At 35.2% G+C, this 18,769-nt stretch overlaps 1 protein-coding gene across 1 annotated transcript in view; it reads right to left on the reverse strand.

Annotated features, from left to right (window-relative positions):
- The window catches only part of drosha (drosha ribonuclease III), a 149,438-nt gene that overhangs the window by 44,212 nt on the left and 86,457 nt on the right, over window positions 1–18,769 (reverse strand). The window contains exons 16-22 of the mRNA XM_039753150.1: window positions 18,552–18,659; window positions 17,900–18,007; window positions 13,508–13,646; window positions 6,783–6,843; window positions 5,992–6,051; window positions 1,666–1,765; window positions 897–999 (exon numbers count right to left, since the gene is read on the reverse strand). Of these exons, the coding sequence (XP_039609084.1) occupies window positions 897–999; window positions 1,666–1,765; window positions 5,992–6,051; window positions 6,783–6,843; window positions 13,508–13,646; window positions 17,900–18,007; window positions 18,552–18,659 (679 nt within the window). The remainder of the gene's footprint in view (window positions 1–896; window positions 1,000–1,665; window positions 1,766–5,991; window positions 6,052–6,782; window positions 6,844–13,507; window positions 13,647–17,899; window positions 18,008–18,551; window positions 18,660–18,769) is intronic.

The raw sequence follows: 18,769 nt of genomic DNA on the forward strand, positions 1-18,769 counted from the left end.
GGTATTACAGAACAAGGATATAATGGAGAAAATTTTATTTTAGGCTAGTTGTGCCCTATGCTAAAATGCCTCATGTCTTTTAACCAATCAGAATATGGTACATAAGCATTAATTCAGCACTTTTATACAAATTTATTTGTTAAAAAATACACCTCTGCCTTTACTTCTCTGACCATTCTGATCATACTGTAACAGACTGCTTTGATGGATGCTCTCCCTTCAGCATGACGCTGCAATGGTAAATAAATGATGCAAATGAACAACGCAAATGCCTGATAACCAACTCAAAAAGGTTTTATCACATGTGTCCTTGTACAGCATAAGTGTCTTTCTTTAATTAATATGGTTGACCTCCACCACAATGGCTTGGGATTAACCTCTACAAGCAAATAAAGTTAGTCATATTTTATGCACTACATAGTCACATATTGTTCGTATTTTCAAAAATATAACAAAATCAAACAATTATTATGAACAAATCATATTGGCCATAACTGGCAGAAAGAACAATTCCATTCATGTATTTGAAAACAAAAATACGGGTAAATTCCAGTTCTGGAAATATGCTACAGCAATAAGCAATAATATTTATGACTTTTTTGATTGAACACATTTAAAACAATGATTAGCACTTAATTAATAAGTGAATCTTTATCTGGTATATTTGGTTGTTGCAAGGTTTATAAGTCTTGCATTTCATCTGAAAATAGATTTGCCAATATAACTTCATCTGGTAAATGTTTCTCTCTGATGTGCAAATTCAGAAAAATTATGCAGCTTGTAACGGTCACAACAGAAAAAACAAAATCAGAAAATAGATGCATTTAAATAGAATACTTGTTTAAAAGCTGTTTAATGTATATTTATACGACAAGTGATAATATAAGTACCATTACCTATCAAGGCTTCAAAGCAGTTGGCCATAGCATGCCTCAGATCCGACTCTCTGCACAAATCAGGTCCATGAGCATAAAGCATGAACCGGTCAAGTTCCAATTTCTAGTATATTGAAGAAAAAAAAAAAAACCAAATAAAAAAGTAGTACTATCGATGAAATCACATCACTTTCACATTTCTTATTCATTTTCTAAGCAAATAAAGAAATTATATATATATACATACATACAGTGTGTATATATATATATATATATATATATATATATATATATATATATATATATATGCACGAGAGATGATCAAAAAGTTTCCACACTTTTTAACTATTAAGAATTTCAAAAACAAATTACATCACCTTTTTACATTATCACCTTCATATGCAATGCAATTTTCCCAGCGTTGTACCAACTTATTGTCCAATCACTACTCCTCCCACCTTCACTGGAAACACCCCTTGTGTTTATATGTGTGTGTGTGTGTATATATATGTATATATATATATCACTCATGTTCATTAGTTGATAGTAGTTGAAAAAAGTTACATCTTTCCACTATTACCTCAATCACAGTGATCAACATTTTATTATTATGAGAGAGAATCAGTAAAATAAATAAATATAAAAGATAAAAACTGCAGTCAGTTGTCTATTCTATAAATGCTACATTTTACCTGAATTTGTTTGTACTCAAAAAATAAGGATCATGATACGTACATTTTTAAACATTAAATATTATAAATATGTAGATTAAACAAAAATATGTACTAACCTTAGCTAGCATAGCAAGGTGCTGATTCTGAACAATTGCTGTTCGGTAAGTAGCTAAGCCACCTTCTTCAAGGTTAGGGAACAAATAATACAAGTGCACACTGAAAAGAAGAAAATATAAACAAAAGCAAAAGTAGTATATATCCTGGAACATCAATCATTTTAGTATTATAGATAACAGAGGGGAAAACAATGAAAGAGTGCAGTCATCTGGATTAATGTTGCAATTACGTAATTTTGTCATTTTGCACAAGTATGGATCTGCACACAAGTAAAAGTACACTGTAAATTGGCCATATGGCTCAGAAGTGGCAAATGAGAGAATGTATTATTTTTTTTTTATTTTATAACACACACATATAGTTTATACTACAGGTCAAATCCCGTTAATAGTGAAAACCGAAGTAACACAAATTTCAGAATAATGAATACTTTTTATGGGCCTGAACAAAAGTTCATACAACATCATGTTTAATGGGTTTCATGTTAACAAAATGTAAATTTCAGTATACAAATGTTTTTTTGACCAAAAATAGCCACTGAAGATAATGCGATGCAAAAAATACTTAATGCCGTGCCTATTTTTGCTAAGTCTTAAGAACCCTGCAGCAGGCGGTCTCTTTATTGTTAGATCAAAGGAAAGCAAATGTTGTGAAATTTCTGGTCTATGGCATCTCAGCAAGAGTGTAGGTACGATATCATACTAATAGCCAATTTCTTAGTTAGTGCTCAACCGAGCACACATGTGGGTAGTTGGGTCATGTGCAGATATTTCTATAAAAAAAAAAAAAGTTATATCCAAGATCTCATTTTCAAATTAAATATTTCTTGCAGTTTAAGAAGCACTATTTAAAAAAAAATTAAATAGAAAGCCTTTCTTGTCATTTTACCGTTACAATGAAATTATAAAAGCTACATCTGCAAATGGTTTGTACAGGTATTGTCAAGCTTAGATCACAAAGCTGCATGAGATACAGGAAGGCGAGTCCAGGTTTCCAAGGAAAATGCAGCTACATTATTACTGTATAGAGAAGGCTGATACACTCTCAAGACTTCATTCAAAGTAGCAGCTGTTACTTCAGCACTCAAAATAGTAGTTGCAACAACACGGGCAATCCTTCTGCTTTCGCGCACATCTTCAGATTAGAAAAACACCAGTGACTCAGAATAACCACTATTGGCAGACCAGGGGACTCATGCATAACACCGTGCATAGAATTCACACTAAAACTTGGTGAACAGACAAAAGTGGAAATGTGTGTACGCACAAAAAAATCCAGATGCATACATATGTGTGTATGGCATCTTCCACGTTCTTCCATTCCACAAACCCCGGTCAGCATGAAAACTAGCTCTCATGCAGGTGATTGTGGCCACACCCTGACTTCTCCCAGGATTGCGCCTCTTTGAATATGCAAATCAATATAAATAGCCCCTTATGTTTTGTGAAAAGATAATGGCAAAAGCACGGGGAAAAAGGACATTTTTAGCGAATACCAAGTAGAGGCAAGGAAAAACATACGGTTTCTTTGTTTAAGCAGTGATATAAACAACAAAAGGAACTTGATAGAGTGAAAAAATGGCGGAGAAACTTGAAAGTTCAAGTTCACAAAGTGGCACAGTGCCCGAAATAAATAAGTGGTCAGATATCAAAGTCTCCGTGAAAAGGCCAGGTGTAGCCCATATGAGTTTTATGTGTAAGGGTATGTATATTAGGGTACAGAGGGGAAAAAAAAAAAAAACTGGGACACAGCGTGAAAAAAGGCCAAAATTTCTACTTGAAACATGTAGTTTATTTTGTCATTAAAGCAGAACGTCATAAACTTCATATTAAAATCATTTAATTGTTTCTTAAATCCAATTGTAACTAAAGTGGCATGTTAAATCTTCATATTCTATGTACTCTTATGTGTGTGAATCACTATTTGCCACTTAAACGGGCTTTCTCATAAGCCGACAAGACACAGAATACATTACATTCATGACGTTACATCTCTCTGAACAATTTAAATACTAAGATGTATACTTAATATCGTTTTCATGATGACAGAAATTAAAGCATGTATAAAACATTGAGGCACGTTGGCACAGTGTTGGCGATGAGCTGGCGCCCCCTTCCAGAGATTGTTCCTGCCTCCTGCATTGTGCGTAACCCTCAATAAAATAATTTATTGCGGCAGTACTGTCTCTTTCAAACATACTAACCCCCAATTCCTGTCCTTCCGTTTCTTTCTCCAAATAACCAATCGCCACACAATCAGCTATTTAATAAATGTCAAACCACCTGTAAGCTTAGAACGCAGATTCTTCAGAACTTTTAAGGAACATTGAAATATCTTTGTAGTACATGTTTAATTATTCCATCCATCTATCCATCCATCCATGATTGTGCGTGTACCAGCAAGCATACAGTGTGAGGCAGGAACAATCCCTGAATGGGGTGCCAGCTCATCACTACCGCAGACCACGGAGTCCTCGCATATTTAATCATTAACAGTATACATTATTAAAATTAAGTAAAAAATTTTATCTGTATAATGTAATATATATACTTCACTGCATTTCATCTTAAAAATGACATGAAGAGCTCCAAGAAGATAGCACCTGGAAATCTAAATCGACTTAGAAGCCAGTCATCCCCATCTGTAAATACATGCCCTCAACTGAATTGAATTCCTTTATTGCTATTGTATGATACAATAAGATTGAATATGCAAATCCTCTATGAACTTATTTTCCTATAAAAGGGTAAAATAACAAAATAATAAGGTAAAAAACAATGAAAAATATATAATATGAAAGCATAAGTGGCTCAGGTTGTGCAATATTTCAACTGTAATGCACGTTTACAGTGAGGCAATTGTACTTATAAGTACAAACAGTTCTACTGGGAGCACTTGATGGACTGACTGAGTACGTTTAGAGCTCTTGGGATGAAACTGTTTCTGAACCACAAGGTCCCTACAGGAAAAGGTCTGAAGTGTTTGCCAAATGGGAAAACTTCAAATAGACTGTGCACATGGCTGAGGCAGCATGTGCTAGAAGCTGTATCCCCATATTTCTTTCACTCTTGACGCAATTAGCTGCAGAGCTTTTAGATCAGTTGCTGTACAGCTGTGATTCCACACTCCGATACACTGGGTTAAAATACTTTGACTGGTGCACTGATAGTAACAACGCTAAAGTTGCTATGGTATTTGGAAAAGTTTGGCCATTCTGTGCACAATTATATAGTTACAGGTTGATTACAATCAGATGCCTTGAACTAAAAAATGATATGAGGTTAATGTCAGGGTATTTGATAAAGCTGCGTCAGGGATGTGAATCTAAAAATAAACGGAAACCACACAGGAACAGTAGCACTGCTTTGACGCTGGGTGCCACCAGTTTGCAAAACCGAGCGGAGAACTTGCATACGCAAGGGATTGAGCTGGTGTGAAAATGTGTGTGGCTTTATGCCAAGAGTAGTTTTTATATATCGTGATGTGAGCATGAAAACCGGCATACGCAACATTTTTGGGTGTACGCACCGTTTATATATGAGGGCCCAGGAGAGTACAAGGAAAAGGATGATGATGAATCATGATGCACCAACATTGATGGACTGAAAGCCAGAAGTCTACGTGACCATCATCATCAGGTCCTTCCATGAAAACCCTAAATACAAAGAGGACTGTTTGACTTATGTTAGGTAGATTGCCCAGAGGGGACTGGGCGGTCTCTTGGTCTGGAACCCCTACAGATTTTATTTTTTTCTCCAGCCTTTGGAGTTTTTTTGTTTTTTCTGTCCACCCTGGCCATCGGACCTTACTCTTATTCTATGTTAATTAATGTTGACTTATGTTTATTTTTTATCGTGTCTTCTATTTTTCTATTCATTTTGTAAAGCACTTTGAGCTACATTTTTTTGTATGAATATGTGCTATATAAATAAATGTTGATTGATTGATTGATTGACAAGGAAAAGGAGGTCAAAGCCCTATGTTAAATGTTCTAAACATCATGCGACTAGAATGTTACATGGTAAACCTGGTACTGCAAAGGACAACCAATTACTTTGCCCTTGGTTAACTGTTTACCAGACACAACAGAGCAGCTATGGAGCTGTCTTTGTACAGATGCCATTATAGATGGCGAATCGCCTGCAACCCCAATGGTACAAGTAATTTACAAAATATTCATTATAACAAAATTTCCAATATAACAAAATATTTTTATTGCCCCATGAATCTCGTTACAGTGGGATTCCACATGTATATACTGACACACAATCACTATGTATTTTATTAAACAGTGTGTAATAAATGTGTTGTCATATATTCCTTACCTTGTTAAAAATTCAACAACTGCATCACCAAGAAACTCCAGCCTTTCATTATGATTTATTCTGCACAGATAAAGAAAAATGAACTGAACAGAATTAACATTTAGTAAGATAGTCAACATATAACAAAACAATTAACTCACAACTGAAACATAAAATTTATGTTAAATATTTTTTTTTGCAATGTAAAACTTTATAGCTTATTAATGGTGCAAGGGAACAAACATGAAAGCTATTCTCAGAAGATTTCACCAAATTCTGGCCCAGAAATAATTATTGAATTGTGGAAGGAACCATTAGAGAACTCCTGAATCCAGAACAAATGTCTATATCAAAGGAGACAGTAGTCTGATGTGTTTGTTAAATGTTTGATGTAACTTGAAAGCTTTGTAGTGGTAAGACTGCAGGGGTTACCAAGATTAGGCCAGAAAGCCTAAAGGCATTGTTGCAATGTCATAGCCCATTTTGTGTTGAAAACAGGGATAGTACCATTGGATTGGCATACTGTGGTGATGGTCTCTGCTGTCAAACAGGGACACAGATGGACTTTTGGTTAATAAAGTACATTGCTTTCTGGTTCAAAAATGGGGGTGGAATGAAAATGGAAAACAAATTAAAAAATGTTTAATTACTGAAAATACCAAATATTGATAGATATACTGTCTTATATTTTCTTATATTAATAAAAATATTCTAAGCATAAGTACATCAATTACAGTAACAAAAAACATCATTTGCTAAAGAACAATGGCTACATACTCTTCCAGTATACGTTGCACTGTAAATAATGTTACCTTGAAGGAGAAGGATCATCCTGGCCAAGACGCGACATAATGTTAATTAATGTGTTAATACCTAAGGAAAAAACAGGTAAATATTTTCATTTACAACACTGAGTGAAAACACAAAAAAAAAAAATCTATCACTACACAAGTTCACGAAAGCCACAGAATTATTCAAAGACAAATTTAGATTTTGATAGGAAGAAACTGCATTCTGAGCACTGCTCCTTTTCTGAAATATTAAGAGAACAATGCTCTGAAATAGAAACAGAAGCTTGGGAAGGATGTTCATATCTGGACAGTACAGTATTAATTCTCTCTGCTAAAATGAGATAAAGGATAAACCATCTGTCTTAATTTTTTATATTTACTTATGATGTTCACCACTAAGTATTTGAACTGATCTGCTAAAATAAATGGGAATGTGTCCAGTCTAGCATTGTGTGCTACAGAACTCATTGGAAAAAGCACACATTTATGATACCTTGAGCATGGGAAAGGTGTTGTATAATAAAAATGTATTATTATTATTACATTTATTCAAATTAATTTTCAGTCAAGATACAGTTGTGCTTGGAAGTTTGTGAACCCTTTAGAATTTTGTATATTTCTGCATAAATATGACCTAAAACATCATCAGATTTTCACTCAAGTCCTAAAAGTAGATAAAGAGAAACCAGTTAAACAAATGAGGCAAAAATATTATACGTGGTCATTTATTTATTAAGGAAAATGATCAAATATTACATATTTGTTAGTGGCAAAAGTATGTGAACCTCTAGGATTAGCAGTTAGTTTGAAGGTGAAATTAGTCAGGTGTTTTCAATCAATGGGATGACAATCAGGTGTGAGTGGGCACCCTGTGTTATTTAAAGAACAGGGATCTGTCAAAATCTGCTCTTCACGACCCATGTTTGTGGAAGTGTATTATGGCACGAACAAAGGAGATTTTTGAGGACCTTAGAAAAAGAGTTGTTGATGCTCTTCCGTCTGGAAAAGGTTAGAAAACCATCTCTAAAGAGTTTGGATTTCACCAATCCACAGTCAGACAGATTGTGTACAAATGGAGGAAATTCAAGACCATTGTTACTCTCCCCAGGAGTGGTCGACCAACAAAGATCACTCCAAGAGCAAGGCGTGTAATATTCGGTGAGGTCACAAATGACCCCAGGGTAATTTCTAAGCAACTGAAGGCCTCTCTCACATTGGCTAATGTTCATGTTCATGAGTCCACCATCAGGAGAACATTGAACAACAATGGTGTGCATGGCAGGGTTGCAAGGAGAAAGCAACTGCTCTCCAAAAAAACATTGCTGCTCATCTGTAGTTTGCTACAGATCACGTGGACAAACCAGAAGGCTATTGGGAAGAATGTTTTGTGGATGGATGAGACCAAACAGAACTTTTTGGTTTAAATGAAAAGTGATATGTTTGGAGAAAGGAAAACACTGCATTCCAGCATAAGAACCTTATCCCACCTCTGAAACATGGTGGTGGTAGTATCACAGTTTGGGCCCGTTTTGCTGCATCTCGGGCAGGATGGCTTGCCTTAATTGATGGAACAATGAATTCTGAATTAAATCAGAGAATTCTAAAGGAAAATGTCAGGACATTTGTCCATGAACTGAATCTCAAGAGAAGGTGGGTCATAAAGCAAGACAACGACCCTAAGCACACAAGTCATTCTACCGAAGAATGGTTAAAGAAGAATACAGTTAATGTTTTGGAATAGCCAAGTCAAAGTCCTGACCTTAATACAATCGAAATGTTGTGGAAGGACCTAAAGCGAGCAGTTAATGTGAGGAAACCCACCAACATCCCAGCGTTGAAGCTGTTCTGTACGGAGGAATGGGCTAAAATTCCTCCAAGCCGGTGTGTGTAGGAATTATCAAAAGTCACCGGAAACATTTAGCTGCAGTTATTGCTGCAAAGGGGGGTCACACCAGATACTGAAAGCAAAGGTTCACATACTTTTGCCACTCAAAAATATTCTATCATTTTCCTTAATAAATAAATGACCAAGTATAATATGTTTGCCTCATTTGTTGAACTGGTTTCTAATTATCGACTTTTAGGACTTGAGTGAAAATCTGATGATGTTTTAGGTCATATTTATGCATAAATATACAAAATTATAAAGGGTTCACAAACTTTCAAGCACAACTGCATCTTTTGAAATTATTAGTGTACAGAGTACTGCTGGTACAGAAGTATGTGGATCTGACGTATACAGTACTGTATCATCTGTATATAGCGATATTTCCTGCCCAAAACCTTCTCTCTGACACAGTTTAAAAGAGAATGGTCAATGCCAATTGCAAAAAGCATTGGTGACAGGTGGCATCCATGTTGAATGTCACATTCTCATTTGAAGCAGTTTGAAATAATCCAAATTTGTACAATGTGGTGAATATGTAGTACCATTCAACCATGTAAAATGCCTTTTCTGTGTCTAAAGATAATAATATCTCTGGCATGTTTGTTTAATGTAATGTACTTGCCCATAAAACATAACGTCAAAGATTAGAAGCTATGTATCTGACTTTAATAAATCCAGTTTGGTCTTGAGATATTACAGAAGGATGCACCTTCTCAATACTGCTAGCATATCTTAAGTTCATTATTCAGACGTGAAACTGGTCTGTATTATGCACATTGTAATAAGTTCTTATTTTTCCTCAGAAAGACTGTAATTAATGCTTGGTCAAAAGTTGGAGGCAGAATTTTGTTGCCTCTAGCTCATATAAACATGGATTTTTTTTTTTTGTTTTTTTATAACATTCCACTGGGTACCCATCAGGGCCTTGCTGCTTTCTCACACTGGAGTGAGTTTATAGCGTCTAGGTTTGTCCAGCTCCTCTGCACTAAGAGTATCTATCTAGCTGTGGTATTTGTAATGTGTTAAAAAAATAAATAAAAAATAAAAAAATCATCAAATCATGTCTTATCACCTTTAAACTGGGTAGAATGTGTGGGTTATATTTTTATGATCAATGCTTTTATCTCCATTTATCTTGGTAACTTCTGTTATTGTGTTGCAAACTTCCTGCTTGTGGATTCGTTGAGCTAAGATCTTTTTAGCCTTCTCTCCGTGTTCATAGCATTGATGCCTCAATTTAAAGATGTGCTGCTCTGTTTCTTTAATTGTCAAGAGGTTGAATCCTGATTGCAAAACCTGTCTTTTCCTATAAAGTGCCTCATTTGGAGACCTGGCATATTCTTTACCTATTGTGGTAATTTCACTGATTAGCTCTGATGCCTCCTTCATGGTCTCCAATTTATTTTTGTGGGAAAAATATGAAATAATCTGTCCTCCTTAAAATGCCTTCAAAGTTCCCCATAGTATCCCTACAGACACCTATGAACATACATTTGCCTCTATTTAATAAACAATTTGCTTGGAGATGATGAGAACCGTACAGAATTCAAGTAATTTCATGGGGTTGAGCTAGCTATGAGATGAGTATGTAGGGTAGATCTGAAGTGAATGCTAGAAGTTGGCGAGTTGTTTATTAACAAATTTTTGTTATTTTGAGTTTGTAAAATTAGTGTAGGTCAGGGGGCTTTTTGCATATCGGCTTATTATACAATATAAACTTTGAAATAAACTTAGTAAAGTAAAATTTGATTTTTGGAGGATTTGTTTTCCAACTGCAATTACTTAGCAATGAATTCAGTGAGCGTGTTCGTGATTTCAGTACACATGAACAGGACTTTGCGCTGTTTACGTCACCATACTTTTACAATGTTGAGAATGCACCTGAGAATATCCAAATGGTATTGATAGAACTGCAGTCAGATTTTATTCTGAAGGCAAAATGCAATGAAGTTGGTGTGCCAGGCGGCTTGTATGCTTGCCTGCCACCCTCGTATGTGCAGATCCATAAATTGGCATTGAGAGTGCTGTCTATGTTCGGAAGCACTTACCTTTGTGAGCAATTGTTTTCGTTAATGAAAGCTACCTAAACCCCACATCCCTCAAGGCTTATTGTCTAGCACCTTTCATCTCTCATAAAAGTTGCAGCTGCTAACAAGAGATGCCAAGTGTCGAGACAAAAGAAATAGATCTCAGACTGTAAGACTCCTAATATAAGGACCTAGCCAAGTGACTAAGACTCTAATTGTACGCATTTGTATGGAGATTGTATGGAAATAAAATGCTTTTTTTTAAACTTTAAGTGTTACATTTTTAAAGTTTTCAGTATTGGAAAGAAAGCTGCAGTAACTTTGTATAATAGTATAATAGTATTTGTTACAGCGCGGCCTGCTGACGCACATATGGCAGTTGAAGCGGTCCACCAATGGTAGTGAGTTTAACATGCCTGTTTTAGAGAATAGTTGAGTTATGAAATTCATTGGGTTTAGACGTTGATGGTTTTCAAGGAGTCCTTCGATTCTGATGTTGTTCCATCTATATCTATCTTGCAGCGCAGCTAGTTTATCACAAAGCACTTTGCATTTGGATTTTACTGCAGTTGCCATTTTTTTCAGCAGCAGATGTCAGCCTCTTTAATAGAAGTCATAAGCGTTTTTTCTAGCACAGCACCAAGAACTCTAATTTTATTCTCAAATTTACTCATTTTCATGTATTTCTTCATCAATTCTTGCTAGAGTGTTTTTGAAGCTAACAGCAAAGTTATTACTTAAACATACCTCCTGGTCTTATATCCTGAAGCAACTTGTCATTTTTCTTGTGAATACCCTTTTTTATATCTTTTATATCCTTATTTATGTCACTCTTTATATTATAAATGTCTCTCTTTATATCATTTATATTCCCCTGAAGTGCAGTAATCATTATCTTCAACTGAGACAGTTCATTTCCATCTTTGCCGCACTCCAAAGGCAGAGTTGCAAGTCTGGTTGGAGTTGATGCTATTGACTCACTGGGGGTATTGGTAATAGTTAACAGTGGAAATAGAGGGGTCAACAACCCACCAGAGATCAGCAAATTCTCACTGCCCATCTCACTCACAGTTTTGCTCCCACTTTAGCTCTCGACTGGCGCAGATGCTGAAGGAAACATAACCCATAATTTGATCTCCAGGAATGTTTTAATTAAGAGAGTCTTACTTGTAGCATACCAAAATCATCACATGGAACTGAAAAACGGTTCAATAATTAAGCCTTAGATTCAGGAAAGACAATGTGGAAAAGTATATCACTTTGTCCTTGCAAAGACACTTTGGGTTTATTGGGAGTTTACCAATCTGTCTAAAAAAGCTTTGTGGATTTGGGAAAAGCTTATGACAGTGTACACTAATGTATCTTGTGAATGGTGCTGCAAGAGTATGGGATTGAAGAGTATCCAGTATGAGGAAATTAAGGGCTGCATTAATGCAGTTTGTGGACAATGTTGCCCTCATCATACTATAATCTCCAGTGTGCACTGGAATGTTTTGCTGTTAACTATATTGTCCACTGAAACAGAATTATCAAGCCTCTCAGAAAAGAATGGCATGTACCTTAAAGGTAAAGTGGTAGAAGATGCTCTAAGAGGAGCCAGAGTTGTTAGGGAAGTAGTAGTAGCAGTTTATAATGACATTACTGCCATATGTACAGAGTACAGTAACATTCTTACTTGCATAGTGAAATGGAGGATAATCCAGAGATGAAACTATCCATATCAGTATACATCCCTATCCTCAACTATGGCCTCAAGCACTGTGTAGTAGCTAATAGATTGAGATTACAAGTATGAACTCTTTGTGATTGCGTGACTCACTCTAAGTGACAGAGTAAGGAGCTTCATAACACAGGAGCCAGTTGAGATGGTTTTGACATGTAGTGAAACTGCTCATCTCAAGGTGTAAATGGGACAAACTGTGGAATTCAAATCTAGGTGTTTTGACAATGTTTTTTGTGGTGTATTTGCAGCAGGGACTGGTGCTGGCATGATGAAATAGCTGCTTAACTGGCCTGTGTAGATGTTGTCCTAGATCCCTGTTTCTGCTTAACTGGCCTGTGTAGATGTTGTCCTAGATCCCTGTTTCTCTTTGTGCTTGCCATTTTCCTACTATCTAGCGGTTTTTTTAGCTGATTTAGTTATATTACATTTCACAGTAACTCTTAGCTATTAACTAATGATGTAGTTAATATGAGACTGAGGTACGTCCGGTTATTAATAATGTGTCTGCTCTTTCACAAATTTCACCTGGATTAAAAATAAGAATGTGTCACTGTGTTAAAATGTTTAAACGTATTTATTTATAAGTTTAGTGCATGTGTGAAGAGGGACTATGGATTGGGAAGTGTGCTGGTCAGCACCAGACCCTAAGTGGCTACCCCCTTTCAGCTTCACTTTGAGACCACCTTTCAATAGTCACATTTCACCCTCATATAACTATAAACTTTGCCCTTCAATGCTAGACAGTATCCTATAGGTGAGTAGAAGGCCAGCCACCTCATATGACTCAATTCAAAAAAGTATATTACTGTACAAGCAAACCTGTGCAAGAAAAGGAAAATAATAATTTGGCATTCAGAAATAAAGCCTAATCTGAAGATGTAAATTTGGAATTCTGAAAATCTTTTGGTCTCCACATCAAAAAAAAAAAAAAAAGTAATTTCTAGTAATGCTACTGGCATCAGGTTTTGGCCATACACTGAGTGGCAAAGAAATAAAATATTTAAATATTTACAAAAATGAATGTAAAGCATTTTTACAGTATATTGTTTATAGTATAAATTAACTACAATCATCAAATTTTGAGTAAGTACAATAAAAACAAAAATACCTTTCTTTCTCATGTACATATGATGAACCTTCCTATCACCATATTTAGGTTGACGAATTCCACAATTTGACAGTGAATTTCTTGCATGATCTGGATTCATGCCAAAATTCAAATGGTGACTTGGATGGGTCATGGCCAGCTGCATAAGAGTGAAGGGGAAATCTAAAGTTAACACTTTCTAACAGCTGAAATATTTAAAACTACAAAATTAACTTCATGAGACTGTATTAAATAAGTCAGTATTTAATAAGATAATCAAGCTATCAGACAGCAAATCACACCTGCCAAGAAAAATAATGTTAAATATTTAATTCTGCAGACCTGGCAAAGGATGCAAAGTGTATTTTTAATAGTACTTTGACAAACAGCTGAAGCATGTAAAATTAACAAGAGGGTCTGCAGATTTGATTCTGAAGTATCAGCAGGACAAAATGTCAAAAGCTCCAGCACAGGCCAAAGAAAAGGGCTTTGCATTAGGGGAGGTCAATGAGGCCATGGAGAATAACTTTCAGAAACTGAAGAGGTGCCAGCAAAACCAATCAGCAACTGAAGAAGGATTAGGAGGATGTTAATCAGGCAGGTCTCAAAAAGGATACGGAAACTTTATTTCACCTGCAGATAATAATGAAAAGTCGAAACAGAATTCGGAGTCACTCATAAACCCTACAGTACCGCCAGAAGCATTGGCTGGAATATGATTCTTCCCTCTGGTCGAGATTTCTGTAGTCATTAACAAGCTCTGCATTGGGAGGCTGCAATGGTGTTTGATAATGGATAATGTTGGATGTTTAGACTAACACTATCTCTTCAAAGTTTCATGAAAGGTGGGGAACAAGCCTTGGAACTGGGTGACTAGGTAGTTGGTCCCAGTTTTTATAAAAGATAACAGAAAGGTGTGGTCAAATTACTGAAAGATAACATTCCTAGGGCTATCTGAAAAAGCACATAGTGGACACTGAAAATAGAGACATGATCTGATTCCACACTGGACAGTGGACTGGCTCTTTGCCCTTGCACAGACACTTGAATGGTCATAGGAGTTTGCCAATCCTGTCTGCATGTACTGTTTCAATTTGGAAATATTGACTGTGTACATCATGGTATCACGTGGAAGTATGGGTATGGAGTTTAAGGGCTGCCCACTGCACACCATTCAAACCTTCCACTTGTGGAAGATGCGTTTGAATATTTTTAATTAATTCAAGTCACTTCAGTGTGGAAGTTAGTGGGGTGTATGACATCTCATTTCCTTTCCATGATTTTCATGAACAGAATATTAACACTAGAATCTCTTTCTTTCAGGTGTGTAATAGAAACCACAGCATACAGAGAAGTGTGTACATTGCTTCTTACAGGAAAAGGCGATGGAAAAAGTGCACTTGAATAAAAGTGCACTTTTGTTATACTTTACACCAATATATGTTCCTGTGTTTGAACGACACGGGCAGATGGGGAGTGTCTGATTATTGCATATAGCGCCGAAGTTACTGCTCTTTACCATTCTTTCCTCTGCATGTCCTGGAGTACAAAAGAAACAGCATACAGCAACATGCGGGGACTGGCAGGAACACTCAATAAAACTGAATAAAAAGAAAAGCAAGTGACGGTGAGATACGAAGAAGGCAGCTTCGCCAGCGTTTGTGTGTCAAAACCCGGTTGGTGGGGGGCGTTAGTATGCATCGTGGTACATTGCAGAGCTATAGCGCGTCTTTAGTGAAAACAGCCGTGTCAGATGGGGTTGTATGAATTGATTCTGAACGCGATGGAGAGAATGAAAAGTGAATTAAAAAAAAAAAAGCTAACCTTTACAAGGATCATAAATTGCACCGGCTGTTACAGACTGAAATCAAATGTATGCTTTTATTCTAAAACAGTAAGACTAGGAGCAGTTTACTTCTCAAAACGGAGTGGCGCAGGATCGAACTCGTGACCTTTTGTTTCCCAAGCGGGAAATGATTCTGTTGAACCACGGAGGCAATTACAATAAAGTGCTGTCAATGTCGCATGTTAAGGCGGCTTTTTGTTTCTGCAGTTATATTTTTGAATAAAAGCGCAATTGTGTTATTCTTGTGAAAATGTTTCTTTGCTATTTGGACTTCAAGCTTCATACATTATATAGTTTATGCCTACATTTTGTCATCTACTACTAGAATATAAAAAACGTTTCTGTTTTAACAATGTGTTTACACAGATTACTGTAGAAACGGAACAGACATGAAATGTGTGTGTTCCAAATAACGATCTATTATTTCCACTCTAAAACTGCACTTCACTCCTAGATACTCAATCAAGGCATGAGCTGGGAGAAGTTCGTGCATGTTCTAAATTGGTGGGGGGATGGAATAGCCGGCTGCTCCTAGCTTCTCTTTATCAGCACATTTAGAAGACAAAGGGCGCTGGCGGAGAGGTGTGAATGGATTTAAGAAGCAGTTTAAGGTGGGAAGGAATTACGAGTTTTTTCGTAGGCTCTGGTAATTCTAGTGTTAAATTATACCTCATGACTCTCAGTGGAAAATGTAATAGATGTTAGCAACAGGGAACTAGTGTCCAAAATGTTTATCTATAAGCATCTTCAATAACTAGTCAAAAGTCAATTGCAGATCACATATATATCAGTTTCCTGCTTTGAGTATGATGTTGCTGAGGCAGTGGAGAAAAGGAAAACTGGAATAAATAAATAAAAGCTAAAAATTAAAGTTAAGCCTGTGTAAGTTTTCATGGTGGGATTTCAAAGGAAAATGTTGTCATTGTTTTTGGAACTACATGAACTGCAAGAAGAAAAAAAAAAAAAAAGCCAGATGCAGGGAGTTATGAGAGAATAAAGCATGACACCGCACAATCAATTAATTTAGTGCAGCTTAACTTGGTATTCTTATAATCTCAACGGTAGGTATAACAACTGACACAATTTCAATTTTGTGGGACTACTTACAAATTACATAAACTGTCAAAAATATCCAGAAAATCCTCGGACAGCTATTTATTCCTTGGACAACCCCCAGCCGCTTTTCAGAAAACTTACATTTGCTATTACTTTGCTTCCTGCTTTTTTGGGACACAGGTTACTCAGAATGCACTCTGTTTTTTCAATTATAATTATTTGTAAAGATTAAAAATACCACTTGCATACAGTGTCATCATTTGTAAAGAACAGTGTTATAAAACTACATTTTTAAATTAGTTATACACCTTTTGTTCTTAATTTAACTAGAGGCAAACCTTAAATAAAGTATCATTTAGTAACAATACATACAATTACATAATACACACATTTACACAAATATTCACACATATACTGCCTGTTTGTCTATAACTAAGGTTATAAATGGGATAGGCATAATTTAAATTAATTAAATTGATTTTTAACAACTTGTGTAATAGTAACATTATTTGATTTAAATTTTCTTCATACTTTAATGAAGGTTTATATTCTCAACTTTCTAAAATTGGTGTAAAAAATAATAATGCAGTCACTGGTGGCTACTCTGAATGTAGTTATATTTTAATTTTCCTGGACTTTCCTTGTGGTATGAAAATGATCTTGGTATCAAGTTTTTTATACTCACAATGCTGTAGTTATTTTCTTCAATGAAGCCCTCATTTAAAAAGTGAATTTAATATTTTTTTAAATGCTATTTTGTTTTGCTGAGGGATCTCACCATTTTGTAGGTTCCATCACCATAATGATGGTTCTGGTTCTATGGTGCGTGGCCTTTAGGGTGATGACATTGAGGGATCATTGGTGAAGGGTTAAAAGGTTGTCTCAACAGCCATTTTGTTGTAACTGATATTTGGATAACACACTAATATTTGCAATTCTCTTTACTTTTGATCTCTGGCTTTTGAAATTACTCTGTTCCTGGTCTCTGATTTTTGCTTTGTGGTTTGTTTTTTGTCACTTTTCTTTCTTATTTCCAATTTTGACATTTTCTGTTCTTCACTTTTTTTTGACTACTTGGTTGAGTTGTTACAGGTGACTTTATTTAGTTTAACACATGTAACATCTCAATTTGTTGTTGCTATACAAGTATACAATAAAGCATGCATATTTTCTTTAGAACATGAAAAATACCATCATTACTTACTTTTAAATACACTGTAGTATTTCAATAAAATGCTTTTCTGTTCCATTTAGTAGAATCAAACAGGAACACATGAATTTACTATATATATTACAAACTCCTAGATGCATAGTAAAATATCACCTGAAAGTAACACTGAGCTAAAAATTAAACTAGTAGAGGAGCTAGTTCATTCATTCTATTTTTACATATCAGTATGCTTCATGAGAAAGGTGCTAAATAATTAAATTGTATTACTATCATTTCAGCTGTTACCAAGTTTTAGCAATTCAATAAGTAATCAAGGAAAAAAAAAATTAAATGTCTTTACCTGAAGCAGACAGCGTTCTTTGAATACATATCCTATCAATTTATCCAAATGCATAAGACATTGATGGTATCGAATATGATGTGTAAGAACTGGTAACATCATTGCATGCTGGAAAGAGTAGAAATATATTTCATAACATATTACTCTGCATATTAAAGAAGATCTTATTTGTTTTTTCAATATTTCAAATGTTTTATTAATATTATGAGCAATTTAAAAAAGCGAATACCTCAGTATATGAACAGCACTACAATTTTCATTTCAATTATAATAGAATTTTCAAATTATTTTTAGGGATTTAGTATAAAACAGGAAACGTAATTATTTTAAACTAATTTTCATTTTTGATTCTACTCAGCACTTTCTATATAAAATATCTGGCTAAGGGAGGCACTAAACAGGCTACATGGCAAAAGCAACCAGTTAAAAAGAAAACAAAAAACTTACTTGCTTGATTATAAATAATATTTTTAGAGATTAGCCAAGTTACAATAACAACAGAATAATAAAATAACAACAAAACAAAAGCTTATCTAAAATCTGGTCAAGAAGTTTCATAAGCTTACCAAAAGTAAACATTTAAATAAAATAATAGTCTTTATAACACTGAATTACACTTCTGAAACAGAATATTAATAATTATTTTTTGCACCTGACAGACATCAGATCGAACGCCAGTCTTCCAGAAGCCTTGACTACTTAACTCCACAGTCACCTCTCTTCTCATAGTATTCTTCTGCCTGATTTTTTGAAGTGCTTCCTGAAAAAAGGTAAAATATAAAAATATATCCATACTGTAAATAATATTTCCACCATACAAAATTACCAGAAATAAAATAATCAATGTTAAGAAAAAGATGTTTCTCAATA

This window comes from Polypterus senegalus, chromosome 5 (assembly GCF_016835505.1).
Source record: "Polypterus senegalus isolate Bchr_013 chromosome 5, ASM1683550v1, whole genome shotgun sequence".
NCBI classification, from domain to species: domain Eukaryota; kingdom Metazoa; phylum Chordata; class Cladistia; order Polypteriformes; family Polypteridae; genus Polypterus; species Polypterus senegalus.